This window comes from Diabrotica undecimpunctata, chromosome 7, assembly GCF_040954645.1.
Source record: "Diabrotica undecimpunctata isolate CICGRU chromosome 7, icDiaUnde3, whole genome shotgun sequence".
NCBI lineage: Eukaryota > Metazoa > Arthropoda > Insecta > Coleoptera > Chrysomelidae > Diabrotica > Diabrotica undecimpunctata.
The window spans coordinates 130785063-130808333 of record NC_092809.1 but is presented as its reverse complement, the minus strand read 5'-3'; the positions used below and the strand labels follow the sequence as shown (position 1 = coordinate 130808333).

Sequence of the window (23271 nt, the reverse complement as noted above, 5' to 3'; positions counted from 1 at the left end):
ACATATATTAAAGCGTTGCTGACGTACTACTATTTTGTTTTAGTCATTGGCTTGTTTTTATTGGTTTTGTTTTATTTAACCGCATTTTTATCGTGAAATTTGTACTTATCGTGGATTTATTATGTAAGTAGATTCTATAAAGTTTTGAGTTTTCCGTATCCTAGAATTTGCAACACACCAAGCTTACATATCTTTCTCTTTTACGTTTATTGATAAAATTAACCTATTTTTACGGAAATATTCATTTATAATTATTTAGTCTTTATACTAATTACAACGTAAGTTTATAACAATGATGTAAGACTGACAAGAATTATATGCCCCACGTGTTTATTAATATTAAAAAGTGGATACATACATTACATTTTCTGCATGTGTTTCAGTAATAATTCGATAATAATGAGCGGTTGTTGCGTTGACGTTACCACAAATAGTTTTTTTATGGAAAATAATTGAGATAAGACTCAAGTGCTATTTTAAATCATAATTATTTAAATGTTAATGCTAAAGCAAATCGTCAAGTCCATACAGAACATGTAATTATTACCTTTTAAGCACCCATAAAAAATGTTTTATTTATCATATGATAAACTAAGTGTGGGAAAAGCGACCAGCTGATTAAAACGGAATATTATTGCGATGTTCACGAAAGATTTTTACCTTTATGGACTAAATTGACACTTTTTAATATAACAGAATATTATAAATGGTTTCTTGGGAATTTTTTCTTCTTGCGGTGTGTATCTGTTACGAATGTTGGCTACCATCATGGCTATTCTATCTTTATTGACTGCTGCTCTAAAAAGTTCTATACTCGTTAAGGTGCACCAATGACCTGCAGAATGATTTGGAGCAGGTTGTATCGATGTTCGTAAAGCATTACGTGGCCCTTAATATTCCAGTTTGCGCCGTTTTATAACAATGCTTGTTATTAGTAATTCTGTCCATCCAAGAGATTCTCAGTATGCGTCTATAGTACCACGTTTCAGATGCTTCAAGGAGCTTTATGGAATCAGGGCAAGGTCCATGAATCAATTCCGTACAAATTGGAGAAAACATCTCAGCAAGTGGACCTTAATTGGAAGTTGTAGATCGTGAAAGATAAATGGAGAAATAATTAATAACATAAGGTATGCTGATGACACTGTGATTCTAGCAAGTAGCATGGAGGAACTGAGTTGCCTAATGAGTAAGATACAAAAAACAAGTGCACAATACGGACTCAGACTAAATATCACAAAAACCAAATGGATGTTAGTAAGCAAAACCCAACAACCACCACAGCAACTGATATTAGACAATGAAAGAATTGAACACGTGGATTCGTACATCTACTTGGGAACAACAGTTAACTCAAATTGGGATGAAGCGAAGGAAATACGTATAAGAGTAGAAAAGGCAAGAGCATCGTTCAGTAGCATGAAGCAAATTTTCACCTCTAAAAGCCTCACCCTACCTCTCAAAATTCGACTTCTGAAATGTTATGTATTCCCGGTTTTGTTATATAAAATGGAGGCGTGGACAATGACCGCAACATTGATGAAAAAAGTAGAGGCCTTCGAAATGTGGGCTTACCGACGTATATTACGTATATCCTGGACTGAGCACGTGACCAACGAAGAGGTACTACGCCGGATAGGTAAAGAGAGAGAGGTAGGAATAAGTATAAAGAAAAGAAAGTTGGAATACTTGGGTCACGTTATGAGACATAATAAATATAGAGTACTACAACTGATCGTTCAAGGGAAAATAGACAGCAGAAGGGGTCCAGGGAGGAGAAGATACTCGTGGCTCCAAAACTTGCGGCAATGGTTCGGATTGTCATCTGCTGAACTATTCAGATCTGCCGTAAACAAAGTCAGAATAGCCATATTGATTGCCAACGTTCGGAACGGACAAGGCATATGAAGAAGAGATCGTGACTACTGAAAATATTTTTATTGCTTCTCAATCTTTACTTGTATCTCCGTCGAGTATGAACCCTGATCATTCAAATTTGTGCCCAGTTAGAAGTAATTGGTGACTCCTTCTATTGGTTTGTTGGTTGACTAACAGTTGTACAAGTGTAATTTCGTTTTTAATGATGACCATATACTTAGTCTTTTTAATATTTAAATAAACCAAATCTTCCACTTTCCTCTGCTGTGCTTGTAATAAGTGTCTGCAGACCTTCTAGACTATCTGTGAAGATGACGGTATCGTCTCGTAACGTATGTTGTTCAGTTGTTCACCGTTTAACAGTATTCCTTCGTCTACATCTGCTAGGGCCAGGTTCATTATGTGTTCTGCATATACGTTATGAAATATTGGGGAGAGTACGCGTCCCTACCGTATTCTCTCTTTATTTCTATAGCATCCGTCAGTTGATCTTCCACCCTGATTTTTGCAAATTGTTCATAATGGATATTGTTGATTATTCATAGGTCTTTACTGTCTAATCCAATTGATTCCATTTCTTTGAAAGAGAACTTGGACTGCGAATAGAGAATGCGTCTGCTATAACGGCGTCACTGCTAGCCGAGCGTTTCCTCCTTCCCCACAGTCTGACTATCTTGTTCACCTCTTATCAACACGTATTCCCTACACCTTCAAATTACAACATCTTTCCCTCTTACCTTTGCCGTTGGTCCGGCTGTATTTCTTCCTCTTTTTGATCACATTCTCTTACTCACTGTCACAAAATTCATACCTGTATCTCTTTCTATTCTGCTATTTTTTACTATTCATCTCCACCATCGTATATTACACCGTATATTGCATCGATTGCACTCCAACATCGTATATGTCCGGATGTCGGCAGTATAGGTATTCATCAGTGTCAGCCTTTCGGAATCCAGAGAGGTCGGCCCTAAAACGCCCGTGTTCTGTAGTAATCCAGTCACCTGAGACTAAAGTCCACTCAATCTCTTAGGTTCGCGATCAGCATACTTTTCCACTTTACCGCATCTTCCGTGCTGGTTCATTCTTCTTGGCATCTTTAATTGACCTTTCCCTTTCTTGCCTTATATCGGTCGTAGTAAGGTCTAGGTCTCTTCTCTAATATAGTTGCTTTCTTTCCACTAATCAAGGCATGTAGAGGAACACATCCATTGTGTGTCCACAAGGCTGCCGCAGACACAGTTCTGTTGGCGCATTCCACTCGCAGCAGTCTTCTCCTTTTTTTTTACATTTACATTCGCGTTTAATATAGATTTTTTGGGCTTTCCTTAATAAATGCGTGGAGCTAACTGAATATAGATACTTAAAAGACTACCCATACCCAGTGAAAAGTTATTTCCACTATATATTTTTTAATAATCCCACGATCTCGATGAAATTTTCACAGCCCATAGAAAATAGTTCATACAATAATTTGCTTGTATAAAAATAAAATTTGTAATACCAACTTTTGAACAAAGAAGTGTTATTTGGATATAAAACAACATGCTAAACCGACATAGAAGCTAGTGACTCATGATAGAAGACGATAGATATGGGGATGTCTTATCCAAAGATCAGTTATTCTTTACTCGTTATAGGGGGAGTTTTTAATATTGTGTACTATTTTAAACTGATAACACCACATTATTCGTGTTTCATTCAGTTTTATTTATTATTTTTCCATAATTAATAATTATAATTAATTTGTTAAATAATGATGTTTTCTCTTACAGATCAAGCTGACATGTTACGGCGGGAATTGGACAGCAGATTTTTAGCATCTCAAGACCGAAGTTTAGGTGTGGCACCGCCGCCATATTTGAGGACGGAAATGCATCAACACCAACATCATCACACGCACGTTCATCAGCACACAACGTCATTGCTACCCCCTCCAGCGGCTTCCAGTTTGTATCCATCACAATTGGTAAGTTGAAAATTTACCGACAATACTGAATAATTGTTAATTTTCATTAATCAATATAGACATTTAAGATGCTATGAATGTTCTAATATTAAATTTGATGTTTGTACATAGTCGAACATCTTATTCTCCTCCATCATAATCTTATTTCTTAGTGATTGTTTAAGATTTTTTTGTTTTATATTAATTTATTCGTAAACCAGTCTTCCATATTCCTCTATATAATTTCAGTGTCTTCTAACGGACATACGGTCAACCTGCCATTCTATTATACGTATTTCATGACGTGTGAATATTCCTATTCTTATATTATTTACAAATTATTTTATACTTTGTTTAAAGTAGAGAACTGCAAATTATTTCTACATGATGGGCGTGTTTAGATATTTAATGAAAAATGTCAGGCGCCATCTAGTGAACTTTATAGAAAAAGGACAGAAAATGTCATAGTAGTAGGTTTGCTTCTGCATAATCCAGATTGCACTAGTTATTTACTTACTGAAAAGTTTGAACACCAATATACCATGGGAGGCGTTCTTCATCTATACCAGCAAATTCTGTCTGACGAGCTAAGAAGAGCGAAATACGTATAGGTAGTAGAATGGTAGGTTGACCATTATATGGGGAGGGGGGGGGGGTTTGGAAGTACGGAGAATTCCGGCGACATCTTGTCTGGCAACTTCGGCTTGGTCGAAAGGAAGATGAGCTTCTTCAGTCAAATAAATTTCTCAGTTGGAATTGAAAGAGGAGTGACAGAAAAATTGAAACCTTTTGACAGAGCTTTGGTAGCTGAATCGGATATGTCAATATCTGAGAAATTGTGAACAACAGTAGAAGGTTGTTGATTCGAAGTGGGCTTTGGATTTTGCTGAGAGATAAGTTGGTCCAGTTTGCGTTTCTGGGTTTGGGTTTGGTTGTAAGAAATGTGTTAGGCTTTTTGATGAGAAAGACGATCGAGAGTGTCCCATAATAATGGATGGGTATTAAAAGAGTGGATGTCATTGTAAATTTTGAAAAGTTGGAAATTTGTTGTATCTAAGATGCGTCGTGTGGAATGAATTGAATTTCGAAGAAGCGAAAATCCAGTTGCTCTAAGAATTTTGGAAATTGATGAAGATTTAGTGTGATGTTTAATTTGAAGAGATTTTGGAATGACTTCATGGTCACGACATGATTTAAAAAAAGCAAGGTCGCAGAGAAGACGGTATTTTCGTGTTAGAAGATTAGAAAAAGATTTAGTAAGAATGAAAAATTCCTCCCCGTAGAGGCGAATAAAACGTTCGGATAAATTTCCGCGGTAAATATATATATATATATATATATATATATATATATATATATATATATATATATATATATATATATATATATATATATATATATGTATTACACTATATCTACATTTGTATTACATATGTATTATAGATAATGGTAATACTCTCTCATCAACGTTAAAAGTTCTCAGAATGCAATAATTATTGTTCGTAAACAATTTAATTTAAATATAATGCACTTTTTATGCACTTAAGTCTAGTAATTAATAATAATTAATTGTTTTATTCTCAGACATTAATGTGTCCGTCTCATGTAAAGTCATTAATTAATTAATTAAACGGAGTCGTAATTTTTAATAATGTCATTTAAATGTTAATTAAAAAAAGAAAAATTCCGAGTTATTTATTGTTTTGTTTTATGTTAGAAAATGTACATAATCAATCGTTAAAATGGTTAAAATTATTCATAATATGAATAATTGCATATTTTATTTTTAATGTAAATTTTTATAAATTAACTTAGATGAATAATTTACTGTGGAAAAAAATCTCAAATAAATATTAAAAATATTTTTGTAGCAAATTTATTCTAGTAATAAAACTTTGTAAAATTGCTAGCAATTTTCAAGTCTTTGGTGTTTTATTTTTAACGTAATTTCTTTTTTAAATAGTCTCTAACACCGGTGGAGCCCCTAGCGAGACGACGAGAAAGTAGTGTGAGTATAAAACAAATTTTTAATTAATAGTTTGAGTCAAACAAGAAAATATGTATTTATAAATCGAAGAGATGCATGCAGAGTAGGGAAATTTGGGATGGTCATCCTTCTGTTTTAGATATCAGCAGTGGCGGCTGGTGATAATTTTGTTCAGGGGGCGTTGATTCGAGAATACAAAAAAAAGTAAATAGATACTTACCAAGAGTCTACTTCTTAAAATGAAGCTCAATTTGGACAACCTTTTCGATGGACAACATGGCAAGCAGCTTTAGTCTTTCTTCCGAGATTGTATTCCTTAGAAGTGTCTTTGGCATCAATTGTCATTACCATCATCATTAAAATAATCAAAACTACTTATTTCACAAAATGTTGAATCCAAACCATATGATTATATTATATATATACATATATACATATATATATATATATATATATATATATATATATCCTTATATATATCCCTTGTTTTTCTTAGATACGTCTCAATAAGATTCAATAATACATGAACAATATAATATAATTAAATAAAGAAAATCACAATTATATTTCCCTTTACTGGGATTTAAATTTATTCGTTTTTTACCAATGAACCTTAACGACATAAAGATTCATACCAATTATAATGAAGTTGTCAGCGCTTGCGTTCTGGCTTAAACAGAACCTCACTTTTAACTATTTAAAATCAAAATTTAGTTATTGCCGACATTTCAAAGAATTACCTCCTTTTAAATGTAGTTGCATTGGGTTTTTCGATTAACCTTGGGTAAGCCTTTACGTGTCAAGTTCGAAGCTACCATACATTTCAATTCTTATAAAAAACTTTTTTTGCACATAGTAACAAAAAACACCACTATGTTACTAGCAAAGTTTTTTAATATTCTAACTCTACAATTCTAAGTTACGGTAAGATCAATAATGTTTTAATAGATAATATATGGTAGCTAATTATAATTTATTCTCTTTCAGCCCTGAAGAAGCCAAATTAATTCTCTTTGGCGAAAACGTTCGGCGAAACAATTGATACACATTAGAGTATTTCTTGCAGATTTCCCCAATATTTAAGAGTTTACTATTTAACTAATCTGCAAAGATTAAATTTCTTTTCTTTTCTATATATATATATATATATATATATATATATATATATATATATATATATATATATATATATATATATATATATAGATACCTATTCAATTTAAAATACAATACATTAGCCTCGATTACATTTTCGTTTTCCTGTGTTGTAAAATATTGTCAATTCCAATTTCAAGGCACATTTTTTAACCATTGGAAATGCATTGCAGAAGATATCAATGTCTTCTAAAGGTAGTTCCTTTCTATAAGGTTCATAATTTTCTTTTTAAAACAACTTTGCACCAGATAAATGATTTTTAAAAGCTAAACGATCATACTGTGAAATATAATATTGGCTTATTGCAATTTCACAGAGTCCGTTTCAATTATCTGCAGTTGGCTAAATAATTGTCAACATGTGTAGGATCGTAGGATGAATGTAGGAATTCTACGAAACCGATTGCTTGAACTGTGTTCTCCGTGTTATATGTTGTTGGATTTCCGGACACAATATTTTCAAACTGGAATGTTTTAACGTCTGTCTCGATTTTCAAATCGACTCTATTTGCTAGACTGAAAATCCTATAAATAGTATAGAAAATATTGTTAGTTTTTTGTTTTTATAGTCCTCCAGATGAAAAACTTTCATATCCAGTTTAAAAGAAGTTTTGTTATAAACAATATTTATATTCAAAGTTATCTTTTGTATTGAAAAAAAAAATGTTAGTTTAAGGACATTCCGAAACTGGGAAGCGTGGATTCTCCGTTCTACCGACAGAATATCGGTTTACCAGGAACCTATCCGGGATATACTCCGAGTCTAATGCATCCAGGATTGACTACAGGTCCAACGCCTTTTGTGCCACCGAACCATCTGCCTACGTTTCAACCTAAGGTAAGACTTTCCGTTTCTAGTATTGGGAGGGATTCTTCAAAATGCTACTCATTTATTCGTAGTCTGTTCAATGTGACTGTATTGCAAAATTCGCTAAATATTAAGAGATTGAAAACTATTGTTTTTGTAATTAATATAAAATGAATAAACGTCGTAGCAAAAAATATATGTAACTGTATATGTATAACTGTATGCGCCTCATTTCTTACTCGACGACAGAGACAAACTTATAAGTGACGAGCAAGAAATCCTCAGCACTTCCATTAAGGAATAGTTTTTAAAGATAGACTTTTTTTTCGTCTTTATAGAGGGGAGTCTGGAATCTTCAAAAAATATCTCAGTCTGACTGATCTTAGTGCAGGATCGTGCCCTTTCGCCACTATAATCCTTCTCTCAGACAGATACTCCACCACCACATTCATCAGGTAACCAGGACATTCTCTCTTCTCCATTGCCTTTATTACCTCGTTCCACTGCAGCGTATTGAATGCATTCCTAACGTCGAACAACAGCAGAGTTGCCCAGGGGTGTTCATCCCCTCTGTTGCGCAGTACGTCGAGTAAACTCACGATTGCATTAATCGTGCTTTTCGCAGCATCCTTTCATACAGCTTACCGATGCACGGAAGGAGGCAGATGGGGCGATACTTTCTCCAGCTTTGGAGAGCAGTACTAATCTCGATGTCCTCCAAGACTCAGGAAAGGTCTGTGCTTCCAGCAGTGCATTCCTGTGTTCTAGAAGTCACATAGGCTCCGCTCGTCCTAGACCCTTCACCGCCTCAGGTGGTACCTGATACAGTCCGGGCGACCTACGCGTCTTGAGTGAACCTAATACCGTGACAAGTTCATCCATGCTAGAGGGTACGGCCCGTTCAGCTCTCTCTTCCCTCCATACACCTTGCCATCTGCCGACCGAAAAGAGCTCTCGTGTGACCTCGAACTTCTTTTCTATAGCCAATTCGAAAAGAGGATACGTATGGAACCCTCATCCAGTTTTTTACACAGCTCTTTCAGTGCCTTCTTTTTTCTGTACGAATTTTTCTGTAAAATTCCCTCTTTCGTGCACGTTACTCTTCCTCGATCTCCTCGATGACATCATCATTAATCCCTGCTCTGCCCCTTGCTCTCGTTAATCGTCTGATCATTGCATTCATTTCTCAGTGCATTTATGTCCGCATTCCACCAGTATGGCTCCTGTTGACATCCCGGTGACCTGCTTCCTTCGATCGCTTCTTTAATGACTCTCTCCAGGTTTTCAGCTCCTCGTATACTTTCCAGTCATTCCTACCACCGCATCTGCCCCACGACGTCTCGGACGCACGGACTGCGTTAGTGGTTCCCGTTCCGCTTATCGAGAATGATCCTAGACTAGATCACATAACTAAGGCAGTTAGAAGAAGGTCCAGAAATCATATCGTCAGAAGCAAGAAATGTCAGCGATAAGTACTGCAGTGATTACAAACTCATCAGTCTTATCAGCAATACTCTTAATAAAGTCTTTCTCCGAATTATAAAAATGAAATTAGAAAGAAATGCGAAGATCTTGACGAAAAAACACATCCTCCTAGTTAGTTGCGTTTATTGTTTAAAATTATATAAAAACAATAGTTTTTTTAGTTTTATTCAAACATTAATTATCATCGTACATCTACCTATACCATAAATTATATTAATATACATTAAATTAACAAAAAAAGTTAATTTTTTCATGTTATATTTTCAATAGAACCCATTATGCTTTTATGTGACCACTATGCTAAAATCATCGCTGCATATTTATAATTGAAATTGGGATTTTATTACGGGGGTCGTTCTGGAATTTGTTAATTATAGATTGTGCGTTAGAACGAAAACGAAAAATCATGATTATCCAGACAGAGTATGATGGCAGTTTTCAAAGTTTGTTAACAAACAATCTATCACGTAGGAATCTTTATAAAGGTTCTCAAACTGTTTTCTTATGGGATGTCATAAGTTAAATATTATGTTTATATGAGATTAAGCCACAACTGATTGTAATGAAAATTACACTTTTCATTACTGTTTGACGTTTTGATTTCCACTCCGGAAACCGTTTTCAAACAAGTTTATTTTAAAGAAATTCCGAGGAAAGTGTATAACCAACAAGTTGTTAGCGGGTTATGTTTTCTCTAAACTAACGCGGTGACTTACTTGTCTTCGATTTTGTAGGCAGTAGCCATGCTTTCAGCCGAAAAAATCTGAGGGTGGTGTTTGTACTCTCGGGAAATTAAATTCTGACTATTTTGTGTGGTTCTGCATTATTTGTTTGTGTATTGTGTCTTTATGTATTATTGTGTATTGCGTGTTGCATATGTATTCCGTATAATTGTAGATAAAAATATGTCACACATTTTCTATTAATCCACCATTGTGGGTATATTCTTGTTGATGACTTCTGTTATTATTTGCAACCAAAACTTGCTACATTGTGCTGATGGGTTTGCTACAAATTTTTTATCAGTAAGGAGGATGACAGCTGATTCTTTGATTTTTCTCTTTTTCGTGTCTGTATCTTTCATGATTATTGATGGATCTTTCCATAGTACTGTATGCTCGTTGTCCCAAGCATGTTTGCATATCTGTGATTTGTCGAAGTCCCTGTTTTTGATATATATTTCATGCTGGTTTAGCCCGACACTTGGTAGTCTTGTGGTTTCTTCCATATAGAAATTTTTGCATTCACAGGGTATTTTGTAGATGCAGTTTTTTTATCTTTATTGTGTGTGGTTGATTTTAGTTTTGGGCAGGATAGATGTACGTGTATTGGTTGTTTTGAATGTTGTTGTGATGTGCTTGTTTCCCAAGATTAATTTTTCGGATAAGTCCTTTACATATGGTATTGTCATTTTGAATTCCTTATTGTAAATGATTCTGAATTGCCTGTGGTATTTTGTTGTTTCCTTTCTTCAATCTTGTAATATTCCTTGTTTATAAATGACAATGGGTAATCATTGTTTGTCAAAACCTTGGTTAGCAGGTTTTTTGTTCCCGGAATTCAAAAATTTCCTCTTTTTTGTAGAGAGTTAATATTCTATATTAATATGCTTTTGGATTAGTTCTAATAATAATTATTTGGTCAGATCTGGTCCTCTGTACTTTAAGAGTTCGTTCGGTATTCTGTTCTCTCCTGTTGATTTTCTATTCCCAGTCACCCTAGCCCCCAGACAATACTAAACTGATCACTAATCAATGCACAGGGAATATCAGCTATGGGGACTCAAGATAAATGTATGTAAAAACGAATACTTATGTATTCGATCCTAGGTTGCAAATTTGAACTTGAGTTTAGAAGAAGAGACTATTAAGAGTTGTAAGACTTTGGACTATTTAGGATCAATAATAAGCCGAGATATTACTTGTATGAAAGATATAGAAATGAAAATAGCACGGGAAAACAAGCCACGAAAGCACTCCATGGAGTGTTATGGAACACTCTAACCAAAGAAAAAAAAAAGGATCTTTCGGACCATAGTAATGAATATTACCCTATATGGAGCTGAGGTGTGGGCAATGACAACGTCAATACGAAATAAAATAAGAACAGTTGAACTGTTCTTTATGAGAAGATGTCTACAAATCACTAGAGCGGATAGAATAAGAACAGAGGGAATATGAAACATAATGGAAATAGAATGATCAATTACAAAAAAGTTGGAAAAGCAGAGCCCTGCAGTAGTACGGGCATGTATAAAGAAATCCAGAGCACAGGTGGCCGAAGAGAATATTGGACTGGACACCAGCGGGAAGAAGACACAGAGAAAGACCTGCTACAACATGGAAAACATACGAAGGAAATGCTATGATAGATAGAGGCCTCAGATACGGCGACTGGGAAAATAGAGTGCTGTAGAGGATGAAAACTGCGAACTTATAATGGGAAAAAGCCGTACAAGAAGAAGAAGAAAGGCAACTAAAAATAGATTTATATTTTATAAGATAGATGAAAGATCTTGAAAACCTTGGGAGTTAGGATTGCTATACCGATGTTTTATAGAATATTATGATTGTCTTCTTGGTCTTTTTTTTCTTGTAGGACTTGTTTATCTTTATTTCATCATCCCAGCTCTTGTAATGTTGATGTCCAGCTGCCATACCATCTTTTCTGTGGTCTTCCTAGTGATCTTTTTGTATTGGTTTTATCTTTTTGCCCATTTCGCGATTCTGCCTAGATCAATTGTGTCGACACGATCTCCCCATTTGTGACGTGTTGCGCGTGTCTTTTTTATTATTATTATTTTACTAATAATTTCCAGTACTACCCCTGTATTTTCTGCTATTAATAAAAATATTTTTTTAAACTCAATTTACATTTATCAAAATCATTAGTTTCGATGAAAATCATAATATATTTAAATTAAGGCCTGTGTTCATTTCGTGTTTATTAATAATTTCAATTTAGTTAATGAGAATAATGCATGTGCTATCAGTTTAATTATTAATACAATTATTTATCGAGCATAGTTTAATTATGATAAAATAAAGTATAATTACGAAACGCTGGAATTGTTTAATTGCTTTATTTTTGACAGTTTCGACATGTTCTTGTCTCTAGAATAGAACAGGCAGGTGTTATTGAATTATCTTTATATTATACTAACTTGCCGCTATAGTTATAGACATTGAAATCTACATAATATATAAGGGGATGTCAAGGAACCTTGTGGTAATTCACTCACAATAGAAATTTTAAGTGTTGACTTCTACGTTTCTTTCTTTATGTATTGTGTCATGAAGTTTATTGTAGTTATTTATTTATACCGTAAGTTAAAAGCTAACTCTCCTGTTTAAGATAAACTTATAGAAATGAATAGAAGTGCATAATGGTCACATTTTAATTTTAAACTGCTTTATTTAATAAGTTCATCTTAATTCATATTTTCATACAAGACATGTCCCCTAATATCTTAATAAACCGAATTAATACATACATTAAAGTAGTATAATATGCAATCAGTAACTGTAGTTTAGATACCATTATGACATTAAAACCGATATTCCACTCTTATTTGAAGTGTTTTATTTTCAATAGTCGCAGTATCCGCTATTGCATAAATATTTCGGAAATTGATCTCAAGAGGTCACAAACAAGAAACTTGATGAGATGTATCTTGATCATAATTTAAATCGACGAACAAAGTTCATTGTAGATTTCAGAACCTACATAAAGCAAATATAATCTCAGGTTGGTAACAGATTAATGACTTATCAAGTGAAAAATTTATTTATACAACCTTTATCACGATTAAAAACACCTGCAGTTTGTTAATAATATCAAATGGTATATTCATACAAAGGAAATCACTTTAAAATGTTTAAAATATCAGCAATTCACTTTTATGATTTATTAATTGCGCAAATAGACGGAATAGAAATCTACACACATGACAAAATCGAATTAAGCCTAGCTGAGGTAAAAAGAACGATCAAAACTCTAAAGAACAAAAAAGCAGAAGGTCCCGGCGGAATACCAAATAAATTGATAAAAAACGGATCGGAAAAGTTATTCCGTATGATACATAAAATGTTTGAGAGAGCACTGAATGGAGAAGACTTACCGGCAGAATGGACTCAAGCATATATGACATCAATATACAAGAAAGGAAATAGAAAAAACTGCGAAAACTATCGGGGAATCAGCATTATATTGTCTATAGGCAGACTGTATGGAAAGACCATAAAGGAAAAATTAGAAATATATATACAAGATAAAATCGGAGAAGACCAGGCAGGTTTCACAGCGGGGAAAGCATGCTTAGATCACATTTACACGGTCGAACAACTAATAGAGAAAAGAATGGCCAAAAATAGATCCATCCATCTGGCTTTTGTTGGTCTTAAGAAGGCATATGACTCAATACCTAGAACCAAGCTAAGGGAAGCAATGGAAGACATCGAAGTTCCACGAAGATTAATAAACGCGGTAAAAGCACTCTACAAGAATAACGAAGTAGCTATCAAAACGGGCAATAGAATATGCAGTCCATTTAAGACGAAAAAGGGACTACTACAGGGTTGCTCCACATCCCCCACCCTGTTCAAAATATTCCTGGAAAAAACCCTGAAACCATGGAAAAGAAAGTGCGAAGGAATGGGTATACCAGTAAGGAACGAATATCTATATACGCTAAGTTTTGCCGACGACCAAATAGTGATCGCACAAGACGAGGATGACCTCAGTTTTATGATGAGAAAACTCGAGCAGGAATATACAAAGAATGGGATGGAAATAAACCTAAAGAAAACTGAATACCTAACAACGGAGAATACAGAAATAAAACAGCTGGAAATAGACGAAGGTAAACAAATCAAAGGAACAGACAAGTATAAGTAATTAGGTTTCATAATATCAAACAAAGGAACAACGGAGGAAGATATAAAAAGTAGACTAGGACAAACAAGAGACTGCATACGAAAATTGAACCCGGTACTATGGGATAAGAACATCAGCATGAAAACAAAGAAAAAAATATATAATACCATGACACGAAGTATCCTCACTTATGGGTGTGAAAATTGGACAATAAATAAAAAACCAAAAACAAAATAAGAGCAACAGAGATGGAATTCCTAAGGAGAAGAGATAGAAGTAACAAGAAGAGATAGAATAAATAACATGGAGATTAAGAGGAGAATGGGAATGAACTCCCGACATAATAGACTACATCGAACAGAAGAGTCTAACCTGGTACGGACATGTCAGAAGAGCAGACCAAAATCGGTGGATAAGAAGAATAACAGAGTGGAGCCCGATAGGAAGAAGAAAGAGAGGCAGAACCCGAAGATCTTTCAGAGATGAAGTGGACGAAGCAATGAGTAGAAGAAACCTACAGGAAGGGGACTGGCTAAACAGGAAAAATTGGAGAAAGCGGTTGAGTGAAGGAATACAGTGAAAACTGTGGAAATACTTGTATATATATATAATTGCGCAATGATCGTTTTTATTCTAATTTTTTTTTGTGAAAGTGAATTGAAAATGGCAAGTGGAAAATTTAGACGAAAGTCAGTAATTTAAAGCATGTGTCGATATAGCTTGATATGCTGTTTGGCTTATAAAGAAGCTTAGATCTCAGATGTGAGGTAACGGCAAAAATGAAGAGAATTCTTAACATTTACAAAAAAAGGACAGCATGTACTTAAAAATCTCAGTGACAGACTACTAGGTCTGGAAAATTACTAAAAAAATAATAGATTCCAACTTCTAGGTTGGACGAAACTTTGCCACCTTGCCACACTTTTCCCAACCGCATCCGTCACAAGAAAACTGTAAGGACGACTACAAAATTCACAACTTTTTGTAAAACCCGTATAAACTTGAACAACCGATTAAGACTTTTAAATTCAGTCAAGTTAATGAACCATCAACAAAAAACTGAACCAAAGAAGTCGTCTGGTCTCGATCTCATTACAACTACAATACTCAAAGAATTGTCTCCTAAAGTTTTTAACACAAATCTCTAAGTGTTAAGGACTGATCAATTCCCACCTCTCACTGAAGAGATATACCTAGTACTTAAAAATTAAGAATATATATCTCAAATTCAGTTTAAAAGAAATATTTTTATATTTTTATTCACAAAAAATGTCGTGTCTCGCATGAAAATGTGATAAACCAACCATTGTGCTGTAATTTAAAGCATGTGCTCTGCTACTACCCCTAACATACGCTTTCTTTGTCCACAGTCGATGAACCCTCAAGATCCAAGCAAGCCTAAAATTGTGGTATGTAAAATTTTTCATATTGAAATCATCAAAACACGAATTCATTTTTAAATTATTATACAATATAATTTGCTAATATTATTTTATTTTTTAGAAAACCGGCAAATGGAACGCGATGCATGTACGTGTAGCGTGGGAGATTTACCACCACCAACAAAAGAGCGGAGAGGCCAAAGGTAGTCTAGCTTCGGCTACGGCAGCCGCCAAATCTTCAGCGGATATGTTAAGGCCGCCAACACATCTCTTCTCGCCGAGCGTTCATTCCAGACCGCCCCACGAGCTTTCACCGTTCCCGATGTCTTTGTCAAGTCATCGGCCGCCTGGGTTTGATCAGCCACATCATCCAGGGTCGTTATTTTCGTCGCCCGCTGGACATTTGGGTAAGCCTTTCATTAGTAAGTATGCCAAAGAAAGTATATTGAAACCTAAAACTTTGTTAGACATAAAAATATTCGTAGTGCTCATCATTGCATCCTAAACAGTACGCACCACTAAAAAATGACTAGAGAATTTTTCCTTCAGATATATAATAAAAAAAATCAAATCCAAATAAAATTATAACTGTAGCAAATATCATAAATGTTTGTTGAGTATAAATTATAGTTTTCATCTTTTTTTAACATTGTTTCCGATAGTTTTAGGCATTTTAAACCTTGATTAATATGACTATCATCATCCAAAGTCAATAACCGATTCTTCCGCTTGATATCTCCAAATATAATCAATTAACCCAAATATATAATCTACTTAAAATTTAAATTTGAACGTTATATCTTCTTTTAATGGAACCAATATCTTATTTTTTTATCCAATTTTCCACAAGTCCATTTGTTTCTAGCTTTTCACAGTGTTTTATTTTTTACTTTACTTTTCTCAAAATAGTACTATTTCTTCTCTATTTTTTTAAATATTTATTTGCTTTTGAATCATAAATAATGTCCTACAATGTATTCCTTATGATTAATTATAGTGTGGCCCACGTTGGGCACCATGAAGTAATAGTTGTCTTCTTTTATGAGGCGCTGCCGGCGTTTACCTGCCTTAGTGTTTACTATACGATTTGAGGTGGCCTCTTTAAGTCTATCTGAAACCTCCAATGCACGGTTTATGTATTCCTTTTAGATTTTTGATCTTTTTTAGCATTTCTTCGTTATTCTTCTGTATTTATTTGTGTTTGCAAGAACATACTTTTGTTTATTGATTGAACTATTTGATTGAAGAAATACGAAAACTGTATCATTGTAACCTGTTGGGAAATACATAAACTTGCCCAAATTTTTCCTAAATTTTTGTGATTTAAATTTGTTTTGAATGAAATATTGAAGATGAACGTAGGCTTTCAACTTTATTCTGACATAAACTATTGTACTGCATTTGGTGGGTAGCCAAATAATTAAAAAGTATTTTTATTATCTACAAAGTATAGATTTCCACGAAATATCAACATTATCATTTTGCTTAATGCTCACTTGTTTTTCCAGGTAAATCACCCTTTACTGCCAGTTCAGCAATGTCACCATTCACCCGTTACGGCGCAGGCCCATTGGGTGCCGCTTCAACATCTCCATTCACCATGTCTCCGTTTGCCAGGGAGAGCCACTTAGGATTAGGACCACTTCATCACGATCCCTGGCGTTCGTTACAGCGTACAATACCAACTTTCCCACCGTCAGTGAATCCCCTTCCTCCGACATTGCCAGGTTTGGGTCCGGCTCCGCCAGCACCGTGGACCATGAAGCCTGATCCCATCTTGGAACAAAGAGAAAGGGAAGCGAGGGAAAGAGAGGAAAGGGAGAGGGAAAGACTAAGGAGGGAAAGAGAAGAGAGGGAGAGGAGAGAAAGGGAAGAGAAGCAAAGAAGACTGGAACAACAGGTAACATATTTTTGTGTATATGTGTTTTATTTTGCTAGTATGGAAGAAGGTCTTTCTAAGAGACTCATTAATATTAATAGTATGGAGGAATAGGTCTTTCTAAGAGACTCATTAATATTCAGCTTAGCCAGCGGGGTGCTATTGTTAGAGGTGACAAATTCCATAAACAAGGGATCATTCCATAAAACAAGTAGATTCCTTGATTATAGAATTTCACACTTCGAACATTAGCACACTGCTGAACTTAATATTAATAAAAATCTGAGAAAGATAGTAGTACTTTACTTGACGTTATAAATAAAAAAATTCAATACCCAATTTGCGTCAACTTTTCCTCTTCATGTGTATTTCATGTTATCGGGTTATTTGGTATAGCCAGATTATCAATTTCTCTTTCTATATGTTGATTCTACACTGCACGTCAGAGAATACGGGCCACCCTCAAAATTTAGGAAATTTTATATTTTTTATATATTTCTTCATCTCCTTTTAATTTGTTTTATATTAGTTAAATTAACCGAAATATCATGTGTACTGAGAAGATAGACCGAGTCTATAAAGAGAATAAACAAAATCGCAAAACCTATATTAAACCATAAAATTCTCAGAGGTCATTATTTGCGAATCAACGAATCTTCACAAAATTAGTTGTTTTGAGAACTGTGTGAAATATTGTAGTGTTCTAAAGAGGTTCTGAGATATCTTAGTGTTACAATGGCCTCCTTACAGTGAAATCTACTTCGTAACATGATAGAAAAATATCAAAAGTCTGTTCAGATTGTTACATTGCTGGAAAATGGAGCAAGCCAAAGGGATGTGGCAAGACAGTTGAATGTTAGTTGTTCAACTGTGCAGAGAAGAGAACTTACCAACGATTTCTTGAGACTGGCTCTCATCAACGACGACCCAGTACGAATGCCAAAAGATCAGTTCAGATGTCAAAGAAGATCGCATTAATACTCTTGCTGCATTGTAAGACCGGACGTAAACTGCTAGAATGCTCTAAAGCCATATTCAGCAAATCCAAGGACCAGTAATCAGCATTTCTACTGTTCGACGAAGGTTAAGTGAACAGAGTTTGACAGCTTGAAGTCTAGCAAGGGGGTCATTTCTTACTGCTGTTCACAAAAGATGCAGACTTGCATTTATCCGTGAACGCGTCAGTTGGACATTAGACGATTGGAAAATAATGTTGGTTACGGATGAGTGTAGAATATTAATTTATGGTAAAGATGATTGAAACAAGGTCTACAGAAGGGTTGGAGAACATTATGCTGCCTGCACTCGGTCACATCGGATTGCTTTTGGCTCAAACGTCAGGTGGTGGCCAAAAAATCAGTAATGTTTTGGGCAGGGATTTATTTAGAGGCACACGGATCTCGTCTTGATTAAGGGGGGCGCATTAACAGCACACAGATACATAACGGAGATCCTTGAACATTAGCTGATGCAATATGCTGGGTTTATTGACAATGGTCTTCTACTAATGAACGATAATGCGAGACACACGGCAAGAATTGTAACACAGTATCTTGAAAATGTTGGTATTCCAAAAACGGACTGGTCTCCTCAATGCTTTCTTAAATTTTGTAGGTGGCTTGTTTTCTCTGACGCGCAGTGTATTTTATTATTAGTTTTCATTTTATTTTCTGTCTATTCAATTTTTTTTCCATCGTTTATGGCTTGTTTTTGATTGTATCTACCAGTTTACACCTTTTGTCCATTGATGGCATTTTTTCAGACTTTTCTGTTGTAATCATCTTGAATGATTACACCAGAAATCATACAGAAATCAAACAGAAAACATACAGAGATCATGAATTGATGTTTTTTAAAAATTTTTAATAAATTTTTAGTAAATTTTATATCATGGTTATTTCACTTTAGATCTTCTAGTGCATTTCACATCTCTTTCTTTGATGTTTTATGATTCATCCATGACTAGAATCAATATTAGTGAGCTCTAGAACTTCCTGAGTGATTTTCTTTAATTTGTTAATATTCTTTTTTTACTCCTCTTTTTTATAATGTATATTTATTATTTATGAGCGGTTACCTATTGTATACTTTGTGTTTCAGCAACAAGAACAGCGTGAAAGAGAACGAAAGGAAAGAGAAAAGAGAGAAATGGAAAGGAGAGAACTAGAACGACAAAGAGAACGAGAAAGAGAGAGATTAATGCAAGAACAACGACTTGCAGAGACCGCTAAGATGCAAGCACCGTTAATAAGAGACAGATCTCCATTAAGGAATGGAGATTTATCCGAAATCAGAGTTAAAGAAGAACCTAGAATCAAGGAGGAGGATATAATGGCTAGATCGGACCCAAGGTATGATATTAAAATACTTATTATTTTTTTGTGCGTAGTAAAGAATACATCTTTCATTGGGTGAGGTTGACAGTCAGTCAGGGTAAGATAGTGGCGAGTACTAAAAAGAATGTGGTTCGTTTGGGGGAACGGATATTTGTTGACGCTTCCATGGCGACTTCAAATGCCTAATAAGAAGTATGCTGGTCGAAGAATTAAATAGCAGCTAACTATTTTTATTGGGAATAAACCACAATTTTACTTTAAAATAAGTTTTTTTACATTTTGATTTCTACTTCGGAAATCGTTTTCAAAATATAAAACAGTAATAAATAAAATTTATTAATGTTTTGCATTTGGAGAACAATTTCCGAAGTGGAAATTGAAACGTCAAAATAAACTTACTTTAACGTCAAATATTGGCTTATTCCCAAAAGAAATAGTAAATTGTATTAAGATGCCTCAAGAAAAAGGCTTTAGAAAAATATTAACTGGCATCGTCGCATCAATCTCGCCGTCTGACCTTGGTTCGACGGCGATCATTCACGGGAGGGTGTACTTAATTGAGATTAAAATGTGCGAAAAATTGCGTCTTTTAATTAAAAATAAGATATTTGGTATTTTTCAAATAATTTCTTTGAAACCATATTTTTGTTTAGATTTTTTGGAAGTATTAGGTGTAAAAATAAAATTAGTTCATTTCATTCCCACACTTCTGCTTAAATTAAATGTTCAAACAAACCACCACCTTGTGCCAAACAGAAAAGAAATCTATTATACAACGCCTTTCTCATGGCGTTGAATTCATTTGTTAACGTGTTTTGGCTAAGTTAGATTATCTTTTGTCTCAGTTGCTGTCTAAGTTGGTGGCTCACTCGAATTCATACCTGTACAAACGGATTGTTAGCATCTTCCAAAAATACAAATCTAGAGGAGATTTGAGTCAGGTGACCGAGAAGGCAATTTTATTGTACCTTGTGTACTAATTACACGTTCATGAAAAAATGAAAGTAAATAGTCTCTAACGGCCTGTGAATTTTATGAAGGATATTCGTCTTATTGAAACCAAATTTCATTTAAGTTGATTTGAAGATGATGAAGTGCAGGAATAATTTGATTCTGCAGTAATTGAAGATATTTTACTGCGTTTAGATTTCCTTCGTTGAAAAAAGGACTAATAATATGATCTCCCCAATTCCAATCCAAACATTTAACTTTTGTTTTGGATACTGCGTGCACACGGACACACTCAACTGCTTATTTTCCTGATACTAATAACGTACAACGGATGGGTTATGTTTCTTGTGAATTGTGAATCATCTGTAAAGAAAATATTCTTTAAACAATTTTTTATTTGCTTTGCATTTCTCCCTCATAATTTCCAGAATTCCATCCGTTTAAAATTATCATCTGGAAATATTTCTCAAGTGGTCTGCACTATATAACAATGGTAGCTCTTTCTTTTCAAAATATTCCTCACTGTTTTTCATTAAAGTCAACTTCATCGGCAATTTGTTTAGTTGAACACGGATCACTTCTGCCAACGCACAGATCTGGGTTTCTCTAATTTCTTGTTCTTTGACTAATTTTCTTTTCCCGGAATTTATCTGATGGGCAGCAGTTTTGATATCTGCCATTAGTACATCCAAACTTTTCAAATTGATGAATAATGGTCAATACAGTGTTTTCTACAGGTATTGGTCTATTTTCAAAAGCTGTATCAAATAAATTAATAGTTTCTTATACCGAGTGGCCTCCAAAGTACCATTTTATTGTTTGTACTCTTTCTGCAGTTGTGTAAACAGTCGGCATATTGAATATTTTATTCTCACACCTAGCTACTTCTAAAAGAAATGAGAGATTAAACTTGGAAGAGTGTAATTGGATCGGAAACAATCGTTTTTATCGTTCGGTGTAACGCTATGATGGGCGTTTATGCACAATGTGGAGGGAAGACTAGGGGGAATACGATTGTGATCTTTGTCTATTAATTGAAAACATAATTTTAGTATCTTTGTTAGATATCTCGCTAATTATGTAATACCCACCATAATTTTTGTTAGAACCTTTAAAGAACCACTTATGTTATTTTTTTTCTATAAATGATTGAGTTTACAGTAGAGTACAGAGTTTTTAGTAGTTTATTTTTGGTGAGTAGTACAGTAGAGGGTGAGAGAAAGCGACTTGTCTAGCTAAGATTATGAAAACGCAAGAACTTTTCACGAACTTCAAATGAAGTTTTACTTACAGGTACAACCCGTTCCTGAGACACCCAGGATCATTACCTCCGCCGCCGCCTGGACCAGCGTCTATACTGGATCGCACGAGGATGATGCCCCACGCGCTGCCCCCTCATCCTTATCACACGCCGACGACTCATTGGGGCGCGCCCCATGGAGATCCGTTCTACAGATACACTTACAACCCTATTGTGGACGCTATGAGAGCACAAGAAGAAAGGGAAAGGGCTTCTTTCTTTGGGGCGTACGGAGCACCGCATCATCCCAGCCAGTTGAGGCCTAAGGTGAGTGATAGTGGCATAAAAATACATATTTTTCGCATTATGTAAGGGACTATTACCGTCTATAATACTAAAAAAATGACATATTTTTAACAATTTTTTTGTATCATCTATGATATATGGAAACTTTTTTTTATTAATATATAATATTGGAAGATTACAAAATTTTTTTTGTTTTGTTTTCATTTTTCCTGTATTTTAAAGGTATCGCCAAAAACTTTTCGTCCAAAAATTACTGCACCATGGCAGACAGTTAATCTCTGGAACGGCAAATCTAAAATATAAAATTCGAGAAGAGTTTTAAAAAGAAGTACCCTTACGTGATAGTGTACCACAAACATTAAAAATTCTTACAAAAAAAAACAAAATGGCGGACATTTTAAAAAACTGTTAAAAAATTAACCTTTTTCGAATTTTTTCAGTCACAAAAATTGTATAATTATTTTTTTTTGTCAAATTGTAGTAAACTATCATAGAGAAAACCAAAACAAACAAAATGCATCAATGTTTATTAAAATCGACAGACTAGATACGGGGATAACTGTACGCCAGTTTTAGAAACGTAGTTTTTCTCAAAATCTTAAATCTCCGGATCTTAATGGTCGATTTTAATAAACCTTGATGTATTTTGTTTGTTTTGTTTTTCACTATAATGGTTTACCACAATTTGACCAAAAAAAAATAATAAAATTTTTGTGACTGAAAAAAGTTTAAAATAAGGTCAATTTTTGAACAATTTTTCAAATGTCCGCCATATTGTTTTTTTGTAAGAATTTTAAATTTTTCTGATAAACTATCACGTAAGGGCATTTCTTTTGTAAAACCCTTCTCGAATTTTATGTTTCAAATTTGCCGTTCCAAAGACTAACTGTCCGCCATACAGCAGTAATTTTTGAACGAAAAATTTTTGGCGCCATCTTTAAAATACACGAACAAAAGAAAAAAAAAACAGAAACATTTTTTTTCTAATTTTCAAAAGTATAATTATATAAAAGAAGTCTAATTGCCATATATAATAAGAAA

The 23271-nt window shown here is 34.4% G+C and overlaps 1 protein-coding gene across 5 annotated transcripts in view; it reads left to right on the top strand.

Moving 5' to 3' along the window:
- The window catches only part of LOC140445836 (uncharacterized), a 630732-nt gene that overhangs the window by 602616 nt on the left and 4845 nt on the right, over positions 1-23271 (top strand). Inside the window, exons 10-17 of one of the 5 annotated variants that reach the window (XM_072538212.1) lie at positions 3654-3847; positions 5790-5834; positions 7639-7806; positions 15507-15545; positions 15640-15925; positions 17027-17418; positions 19498-19748; positions 21978-22251. In XM_072538212.1, coding sequence (XP_072394313.1) covers positions 3654-3847; positions 5790-5834; positions 7639-7806; positions 15507-15545; positions 15640-15925; positions 17027-17418; positions 19498-19748; positions 21978-22251 — 1649 coding nt within the window. Of the gene's footprint in view, positions 1-3653; positions 3848-5789; positions 5835-7638; positions 7807-15506; positions 15546-15639; positions 15941-17026; positions 17419-19497; positions 19749-21965; positions 22252-23271 lie in introns of all 5 variants that reach the window. The other 4 variants (XM_072538211.1, XM_072538210.1, XM_072538209.1 and 1 more) reach the window with 4 other exon arrangements.